This window comes from Enhydra lutris, unplaced genomic scaffold (assembly GCF_002288905.1).
Source record: "Enhydra lutris kenyoni isolate GAN:26980312 unplaced genomic scaffold, ASM228890v2 scaffoldscaffold111, whole genome shotgun sequence".
NCBI lineage: Eukaryota > Metazoa > Chordata > Mammalia > Carnivora > Mustelidae > Enhydra > Enhydra lutris.
Genome location: NW_019154195.1, coordinates 32394 through 42129, shown reverse-complemented (window position 1 = coordinate 42129; position 9736 = coordinate 32394). Strand labels below are relative to the sequence as shown.

The 9736-nt window shown below is 54.5% G+C and overlaps 1 protein-coding gene across 3 annotated transcripts; it reads right to left on the bottom strand.

Moving 5' to 3' along the window:
- Positions 1-11: 11 nt before the first annotated feature.
- On the bottom strand, positions 12-5947 carry LOC111139568 (ribosomal protein S9). Of its 3 annotated transcripts, XR_002640101.1 has the most exons (6): positions 5883-5947; positions 5588-5703; positions 5343-5465; positions 1097-1283; positions 847-1015; positions 242-302 (listed from the first exon to the last, which is right to left on the bottom strand). XR_002640101.1 is itself a non-coding variant. In XM_022491884.1 (5 exons), the coding sequence occupies exons 2-5, from the start codon at positions 5682-5684 to the stop codon at positions 125-127; spliced, it is 585 nt and encodes a 194-aa protein (XP_022347592.1). In that variant the 5' UTR covers positions 5685-5703; positions 5883-5947; the 3' UTR covers positions 12-124. The 3 variants fall into 3 exon arrangements, 2 of the variants coding, with proteins under 2 accessions (XP_022347592.1, XP_022347593.1); XM_022491884.1 differs by lacking the exon at positions 847-1015 and having other exon boundaries at positions 12-302; XM_022491885.1 differs by lacking the exon at positions 847-1015 and having other exon boundaries at positions 12-302; positions 5889-5938.
- Between the last annotated feature and the right edge of the window lie 3789 nt (positions 5948-9736).

Below are 9736 nucleotides of genomic sequence, written 5' to 3'. Positions count from 1 at the left end.
GCAGACAGACACACCAATGAACACCAGTTCCAAAGCACTGGTTCTTTTATTATGTGACAGAGAAACTAGACAATCCACGGGCCCCAGAGAGTGGGGGGGGGGATGGATGGAAGGAAGGGTGGGCTCAATCCTCCTCTTCGTCATCGCCGGCGCCAGCCCCACCCTGGCCCTTCTTGGCATTCTTCCTCTTGACGCGGCCCGGGCGGCCACCCCCATACGGAGAGCGCAAGGAGAAGTCAATGTGCTTCTGGGAATCCAGGCGGACGATGAATGATGGGATGTTCACCACTTGCTTTCGGACCCTGGAGGGGGGATGGCAGGTGAAGGGACGGGGAACAGGACCCCAGTGGGAGGAAACACTACTGCTCTCTGCTTGGACTCTGACTTGGTAGGAGGGTGTTCCCGACCCTGTAGCACCTGGGTGTTCTGGAAAGCTTTAGAGCATCACTCGACTCAACCAGACCACGAAGTAAGAAGGGGGAGCCCTGGTGGCAGCCAGTAACCCAGGGTCAGATTCTCAAAGTGGAACCGAGCCAGGCACGGGGCTTTACTCTCTAAGGTCAAGCCTCCCTGTCCCCGAAGCAGCTACCTGAGACCCCGTTCTACAACATCTGACAAAGGGCAAACTGAGCACCCAGAGAAAAGACCCAGCTGTCCCCCAAGCCAGCAGACTCCTATAGTCCTGGCACCTGAGCATCAGACCACGGGCTGTGGTCAACTTGGCAAAGTAACGCTGGTTAACAGTACCAGGCTCTGGACTGAGTCCACGAGTGGGCCCAACAGACAGCTGTATCCATGAACCCACCCACACCAGCTGACGCCCACCTGGGCACACCAAGTGGTTACCTGTCCAGCTGCCCGAAGAAGCCTTCGCAAGGTGTACGGCTCAGGCCGCAGTGACCCTTGCGCTGGGCTACAAGGTGGGGGATGAGGCTGTCCCCAGCACCCCATGAGCTGTTTGCAGGCGCCAATCTTACCCTCAAGGTGTAGTCACACCTTTTGTCACCTCTGAGGGCTGCATAGGAGGTAAGGACAGCAAACTTAGCGAGGGGGATGGGATACAAGACAGACTCAGGGAGCTCCCTAAGGGAGTTACCTGATGTGGCGCTGGCGGATCAGCACACGGGCATGGTGGATGGACTTGGCCAAGCCCAGCTTGAAGACCTGGGTCTGCAGACGCCTCTCCAAGAAATCCTCAATCTTCAGACCCAGGATATAATCCAGCTTCATCTTGCCCTCGTCCAGCACTCCAATGCGCACCAGTCGCCGAAGCAAGGCATTGCCTGGTAGGAGGGAAAAAGCATGGATCGGGGTGTCTGGCTCACCTCTGACTTCATGGAGCTTAAGGAGCTCCACGGAGCTGTGACATGAGTGGGAGCTAAGAACCTGTTCCAATTTAAGAATTAATGTAGCAGCCACTGTGACCATACTCTCATCCTACCAATGAGGGCAAGTGCCCCCACACACCTCTGCTCCCATCTGAAACAACCACCTTCCTTGGAAGCGTCAGGAGAGTAATGAGACAATCCCTAGAAGAGCACTTAGCATCTCCCTGCAAAAAACTATGCTGCTATCACATAACCGTTACGCCCACAATGAAGCCTGGTGGTCAAGAGCCAACCTGTAGTCAGGAAAGCCCCACTAGTACACTGGACCTGCAGTACCTAGCTTCCCCTTCTAGACCTGGGAAAAGCTGCAGGCCAGGTCATGTGTAACAGGAGACACGCTGTCTTCCCATTTCCAAATATCAACAAATACAAAATACCTAGAAAAAGATTTAACCAAAAAGATGAAAAACCTGCACACTAAAAACTGTTTAAAATATTGATGAGAAAAAGACTGAAGACACAGAATGAAAAGCTATCCCATGCTCATAGTTTGGAAAAATACTGTTAAAACACCAGTGCTATGCCAGCAATAAATGAATTCAATATAATCCCTATCAGAATTCCAGAAGTATTTTGTTTCTTAACATTTATTTCACAGAGAGAGAGAAAGAGTGCGCACGCATGAGCTCATGTGCTATGAGCACAAGAGGGGCTTGATCCTGGGACTCTGGATCATGACCTGAGCTGAAGGCGGAGGCTTAACCCACTGAACCACCCAGGGGCTCCGCCAAAGATGTTATCCGCGTAAGTAGAAGAATCAATCCTAAAATTTGTACGGACCACAAGACTCCACAGCAATCTTGAAAAAGAGAAAATGTTTGCAAATCATGTATCTGACAAAGGTTAACACCTAGAATACACAAGCAACTCTCAATCAATAGCAAAAAGCTCCACTGTTATTTAAAAATGGGCAGAGACCTACAGATGGCCAACAGGTGCTCGTTGTCGCTGATCATCAGGGAAACGTGAGTCAGAAGCAGTGAGATCACCTCACACGTGTCAGACTGGCTAGAACTAAAACCCAACAGACAACGGTGCTGGTGAGGATGTGGAGAAAAGGGAACCCCTGTGCAGCTGGTGGGAATGCGAAGTGGCAATCACTATAGAAACCAGTATGGAGGTTCCCCACAAGTCAACTATGATGATGCAGCAATCCTGCTTCTGGGTATTTATCCAAAAAGAAAAGCGTTAACCCCATAATCACTGCATTATTACCAACGGCCAAGCCATGGAAACAATGTTAAGTGTCCACAGACAGTTGAATGGATACAGAGGGAGGGAAGTATATACACACAGTGGGCATGACTCAGCCATAAAAAGAATGAAATCTCGCCACGTGCAACAACGTGGATGGACCAAGTGCATTCTGCCAAGTGGACTAAATCAGAGTCAAATCCCATGATCTCACTTGTATGTGGAATCTAAACAAAACCACCAGCATCACCAAAAAATACCTCAAGATGATAAAGAGAATATATTATGCGGCTGCCAGAAGCACAGGGAAATAGGTGAAGGTCATCAAATGTACAAACCGCCAGTTATAATACTTACTGTATAGTACAAAATTGCTATCTTTTTTTAAAAAATATTTTATTTATTTGACAGAGAGAAATCACAACTAGGCAGAGAGGCAGGCAGAGAGAGAGGAGGAAGCAGGCTCCCTGTGGAGCAGAGAGCCCGACGCGGGGCTTGATCCCAGGACCCCGGGATCATGACCTGAGCCGAAGGCAGAGGCTTTAACCCACTGAGCCACCCAGGCGCCCCCCAAAATTGCTATCTTAAAAAAAAAAAAAAAAAAAAAAAGGATTTTCCTTATTTATCAGAGAGAGAAAAAACACAAGCAGGGGGAGCAGCAGGCGCCGGATCGATGCAGGGCTTGATCCCAGGACCCCGGGATCATGACCCAAGCCAAAGGCAGATGCTTAACTGACTGAACCACCGAAGTGCCCTGTATCTTTTTTTAAGGCTTTTTGAAAGGTGTTAAGTAAACTTACTGGGATCATTTCGCAGTATACAGAAAAATCCAACTGCTGTGCTATACATCTGGAACTAAATAATGTAGTCCGTGAATTATACATTGGTTAAGAAAGAAAAATAATATTCAAATATTAATTTAATAAAAAGCCCGACAGGCACATCAAAACAAGTTTGGGATTATCTACCAGCTCGGACACTTTTCTGTCCTTATGCTAGAGAACAGAAACTTCAAGAACTCGAAGTTTAAAATCTCTTGATAGACTTCTACGTAAAATGAAACCACTATCGGGGCGCCTGGGTGGCTCAGTGGGTTAAGCCTCTCCTTTCAGCTCAGGTCAGAGCATCGGGCTCTCTGCTCAGCGGGGAGCCTGCTTCCCCCCCCTTGTGATCTCTGTCAAATAAAACAACAACAACAAAAAAAAACAAAAAAACCCCACTATCATTAAAAACAAACGTTTTTCACATTTACTACTGAACCACGCACACACTGTTAAAAAATGGGGAGGCCCAGCCACTCCATCAACACCAAAAAGCCTTATATATGTATAATAAGTAATTTTCAGTGCACACTGAGTAAACTTTGTCAACAGGAGTGTGTCCAACGACTGGAGAGTTACCTGGGCTCCATCTGGACAAAGCAAGGTCAGTCACAATGCCTTACAACTGGATATTAACGCACACAGTCCTCAGAGGCGGAGGCCCTTCTCGGTCATCACGGCACTAAGACAACTCAAGTGGCTTAGTTCCTGAGCTGAAAAACGTGGAGTACCAGTTTCCCCACGGCTGCCCTCAGGACAGAGCCCATCCCTGGATGGACCCCTGGCCACATGCTGGCTACAACTGGTTTAAGAGGCTTTTCAACAGACCAGAATCAGAGAAGCTTCTTGCCCTACTGCAGCTGTCAGTGGGGAAGGCTGGGCCTCAGGCCATACCAGCGACAAACGCCTGCAGGCACAGGCAGAGACTGTGGGCCCCTCCCTCCTGTCCCACGGGGATAAATGGCTGCGTCTGCTAGAAAGCCTACAGCCTACGGTGCTGCCTTCCCCCGTCGCTTCCACTTCTGCCACAGGAAACCACAAACACTCCTGGGTTACCTGCGGATCAACCCTGCCCAGCCGGCCACGCGCCTGCCTCTCTAGGGCGGACTTGAGCAGCTCATCTTCACAAAGTCCCTCTGTCCTCAACGACCTGTGGCTGGCTCCCCAGACTGGGGGATGAACTTCCACCCGAGCATCCCCAGGGGAGGGGATTCCTGAATTTTTCACCACTGTGTGAGCTGTTTTTGGTTAAACAAGCTCCACACCTCTCTCAACTTTAAATATGCAGGGGGTGCTGCGCACGCCTGGGTGGCTCAGTGGGTTGAGCCTCTGCCTCCGGCTCAGGTCATGATCCCAGGGTCCTGGGATCCAGCCCCGCACTGGGCTCTCTGCTCAGCAGGGAGCCTGCCCCTCCCATCTGCCAAATAAACACACAAAGTCTAAGAAACAAAACAAAACCGTCCAACACGAGCGACCACCCATGCTCAGCCGTGAGAGGACCCTGGTCAGCGTCAGCACGGGATTCCCAGCCCCTCCCGCTTTCCACCACCAACCACGGCTGCCCAAGCTCGGGCGCAGAGCGACACCAGGGCGGTGCGAGGCGGCCAACCTAGGGTCACCGCCAAACCAGCGGTGGCGCGTGTGCACTGTGCCCCCACGTGAGCGTCTACAAACGAGGCACCCCTTCCTCACCTGGGGTCATCGGGGACTCCCTTCCCGGCCACAGTGCTGACGCGCGGGGTCCCGTTCCCCAGGCTCCCGAGCACCGCAGCCCACCCCCACAGCGGGTTCGCGGCCGCCGACCCACCGCGGTGAGGGGCCCGGAGACGCTAACCCCGGGGGCTGTGCAGCGCCCCCAGGGACGTGCGAGGGCTTTCGAGCCGGCAGCCGGGGAGCTGGCATGTGTCTCTCTCACACGGTCTCTCACACACACACTCACCCTCAAACAGGCGCCGCGGGTCCTTCTCGTCCAGCGTCAGCAGCTCCCGCGCGGCCTTGCGGATCTTGGCCAGGGTGAACTTGACCCTCCACACCTCACGTTTGTTGCGGAGCCCGTACTCGCCTGCCGAGAGACGGCGCTGCTAGCGGGGTCGGGCCCCGGGGCGCACGCGGCACGCGGCACGCGGGCGGCCCGGCCCCGCCCCGCCCCGCCCCGGAAGCGGAAACCCGGTCCGGGCCGCTCACCGATCAGCTTCAGCTCTTGGTCGAGCCGCGACTTCTCAAAGGGCCTCCGAGGGGTCACGTAGGTCTTGCGACAAACCCAGCTCCGGGCCACCGGCATGTTGGCTGCGTGCGCGCGCCTGTGCGGGGGACAAGCCGGGCGCGTGAGGAACCGCCTCCGTGGCCCACACCACCCGCACTGCCGCGGGGCAGTCCCGTCCCGCCCCCTCCCAGCTCGTCAGCTTACTCATCTAAGGTCGGGGGTTCCGCACGACCTCGTTACCCACACCCTGAGGAGAACGCAACACACCACACTTACCCTTACCGTAGCCTCCGCGCTCCGGGAAAGAGGAGCACGCGGCCCCCGGCCACGCTTTTATACCAACGACGCGGCCTGGTGACGTCAGCGCGCACGCCGCAGGCCTGCACCAATCAGAAGGGGAAGCATTCGAGACGACACGTCGGGCCAGAGCGGCTAGCTGAGCTGGAGGACCGTGGCCCCGTGCCGACGCGGGTCGCGGCGCACGCGCGCTAGGAAGATGGGGGGGGACGTCTCCCCCACTGTCCTGCTCGGGATCGTGTGAGTCGCGACGTAATGGTCCCCTTCTCTGGGCCGCAGCCGCAACCGCTCCGTGGAACACCCCCACCCCCCACGACACTCCCAGGGCTGGAGCCTGGAACCTTCCAGGAGAGGCCCGGTCAGTTCCCGACTCCCGAGGTCGCCGGCTCTCAACGTCCCGTGGCCGCACACCTGTCTGGGCAGCCCGCGCAGAGGCCAGGCCTCCCGGACGCCTGGGTGTCCTGCGCCGCGCCGTCGCGTCCCCACGGGGTTGCAGTCCTGCCCCCCACCATCCCCACACCGGGAATCGGGCCTCCCCCGGGGCCTCTTCCCGGGCCCCCCCCCCCCCCCCCCCACTTGAGGGAAGTCGCCCTCCTGCGCCGCGGGCCTCCTTCATTCACCCCAAACCGCGGCTCGTATTTTGGGATTTCCTTTGGGTTTGCGGAACGGGGAGATGTTCTGAAACCTCTTGCTATCTGTTCGCCTCCAGCTTGGCGCTGTTTATCGCCTGCAGCAACTTACAGTTTCTTGACCTCCTTTCTGGACATCTGGTCCTCACACAGGCTCTGGGATGGCGGGCGCACCTTGGAGACCCTGGGGGCTTAATTCCAGACCACCAAGAAAGCACGTAGTAAAGCAAGTCAAGGGACTTTTGGTTTCCCAGGGCATCTAAAAGTTCTATTCACGTTACAGGGTGGTCTATTACGTGCGCAACAGCGTGTCTAAAAAACCCACAATGCACACAGCTCAATTTTAAAAATACTTTATGGGTAACAAGTGCTGACCGTCATCTGAGCTTTCAGAGTGGTAATCTTTCTGCTGCTGGAGAGGCTTGCTGTTAGGGGTTAATTGGACACGTAGGTCCTCAGGGTCAGGGTCCCCAACAAGAAAACACAGAGCCAGGACAGCTGAGAAAAAAACCGCACTAGCATCCTGCTTCACAGCTTAGACAAAACCATGATAGCATTCTGACTAGCAGCTTCTGCAGAAGCGACTTTTGCAAAACATCCCGAAATAAAACAATTAACCGTAAAACATTGGTCACCATCACAAGTTGAGGCATTTAGTCTCCAGATCAGCCCTAAAGACCATCAACAAGCAAACAATAACCCAACAGGTAAATGGGTGCATGATCAAAACCCTGATTGGGACTTCTTAGCAGCCAATCTACAGCAGACCCAACTCAGGACGCTTAAGATAGTTCCTCCAAGGAGCTTATAAGACCCCTAGACTTGAACTCCAAAACAGCGACCTTCTTGAGTTCCCTTCCTCTCTGCGAGCTTTGTACTATGCTCAATAAACTTGACCGCCCATCACTCTTCATTGGGTCTAACTCTTCATTCTTCGAAGCAGTGTGACCAAAAACCATGGGCACTAAGGGAACAAAAATCCTATAGTGTTGCCTCCACCATGCTGGTGGCTGCTACGTGGACAGGGTGGCGGGTGCTGAAGATGGAGTGGCTGGGGAGATTCTGAAAATAAGACAACAGTGAAGTTTGCCCCATCGATCGACTCTTCCTTTCCAAACTTCTCAGTGGCAGGTGCTGCTGTATGCCAGCATTTAACCGCAGTAGAACTGCTTTCTGTAGCTGCTTTCAAAATCGGAGTCGATGCTCTAAAACCCTGCCACTGTTTACCAAGTCTGTGAGATAGTCCAGATCCTCGGTTGTCACTTCAACGACGTGCACAGCATCTTCTCCAGGAGTAGCTTCCGACTCGGGGAAGCCCTCTCCTTGCTGCTCCTTCAGAAGCGGCTCCTCGTCCGTTCGAGTTTGACCGTGAGCTTGCCGCGGTGCAGTCCCTTCTTCTGGCTCCACGGCGACTTCCGGTTCTCTTGCTCTCCCCAACACTCCGGTAGTGACTTCCTCCCCGAAGCCTTGAGCCCTTCAGAGTCACCCATGAGGGTTGGAATCCACTTCTTCCAAACGCCTGTTAAGGCTGGTATTTGGAGCTCTTCCCGTGAATGACAAATGTTCTTTTATTTTTTTAAAGTAGCCTCCACAGGCGTAGAGCCCAGTGCAGAGCTTGAACTCACTACCCTGAGATCAAGACCTGAGCTGAGGCCAAGAGTCGGATGCTTAACCGGCTGAGCCACCCGGGCGCCCCAAATCCCAAGTGCCCTTAATGGCGTCTAGAATGCTGAGTCTTCTCCAGAAGGTTTTCAGTCGACTTTGCCCCGCTGCATCAGAGCCGTCACTAAGGCAGCTGCGGCCTTGCCAATGGTGTTTGCTCATGCTAAGACCTGGACGTTGAAAGGACGCCTTGATCCAGGGGCTGCAGGACGGGTGTTGTGTTCGCAGGTGTGAACACAACATTAATCTCGTCGAACATCCCCATCGCAGCCCCTGGGTCACCAGGTGCATTGTCACCAGGGACAAGGATGGTTGTTTTCCCTCTGAGCAGTAGGTCTCAAGACTGGGCTGAAGATATTCAGTAACCGTGTTGTAAAGACACGGCCGCCATCCAGGCTTTGCCGCTGTGCGACGGAGCCCAGGCAGAGGAGATGCAGCATCATCCCCGAGGGCCCTAGGAGTCTCAGAGTGTCCCTGAGCGCGGGCTCCAGCTCGAAGCCCCAGCTGCCTTAGGCCCTGGCAGGACTCAGCCTGTCCTCTGCGGCTCTGAGGCCGGCGCTGACTTCTCTCCAGTGATGAGAGTCCTACACGGCGTCCTCCGCCGGCGGGAGGCTGTTCCGTGCACACCGGAGACCCGTGGTTAGCGCAGCCGCCGTGGCGGATCACGTCAGCTGGCTCCGGGTAACTCGTGGCGGCTCCTGGGTCAGCACCGGCTGCTTCACGTAGCGCTGTCCTGGGGACGGCTTCTTTCCTCCCACCTGCCGAACCACCTCTGCGGGCTTCAGACGGGTGTGCAGGCTCCACGCCTCCCTGGGCCTTCACAGAATTGAAGGGAGTCAGGGCCTTGCTCGGGCTGAGCTCTTGCAATAGCGTTCGCGACCTTTCCCTCTGTGCTTACGGCGGGGCCGTTTGCCGCAACAGACCTGGCTCTGGGCCCGAGTTGGCCTTCGACCCGCCTCCCTCCCTAAGCTTAGTCAGGTCTCGCGCTGGATTTAGAGGGAGAGACGTGCAGCTCTTCCTTTCACCGGACCCTGGCAGGCCACGGTGGGAGTATTAACCGGCCTCATCTCAGTACTGCCGGGTCTCAGGGAACAGGGAGGCCCGGGGAGAGGGCATGAGACGGGGAACGGTAGGCCGATGGGGCGGCGAGAACCCACATTCATTGTCTTACGTGGGTGTGGTTTGTGGTGCCCCAAAACGATGATAGTGACATCCAAGCTCACTGATCACAGGTCACCATCACACACACACACACACAATGATGATGATAAAGCTTGAAATATTGGGATAATTACCCAGATGTGACCCAGAGACACGAAGTGAGCAAAAGCTGTTGGGAAAATGGCACCAGTATATTTTTGGATGTGTCTGAAGCATATGTGTGTGTGTGTGTGTGTGTGTGTGTGTGTGTGTGTAATGGTTCCTTGAAGCATTTCCATTGCATTGGCCTTGGAGTCCTTGTCCAAAACAGCAGAGAGCTAGCATCTATGCACCTGCTCTTTTTCACTCCAAGGAGATTTTCCTGGCTCTTTTTTTTTTTTT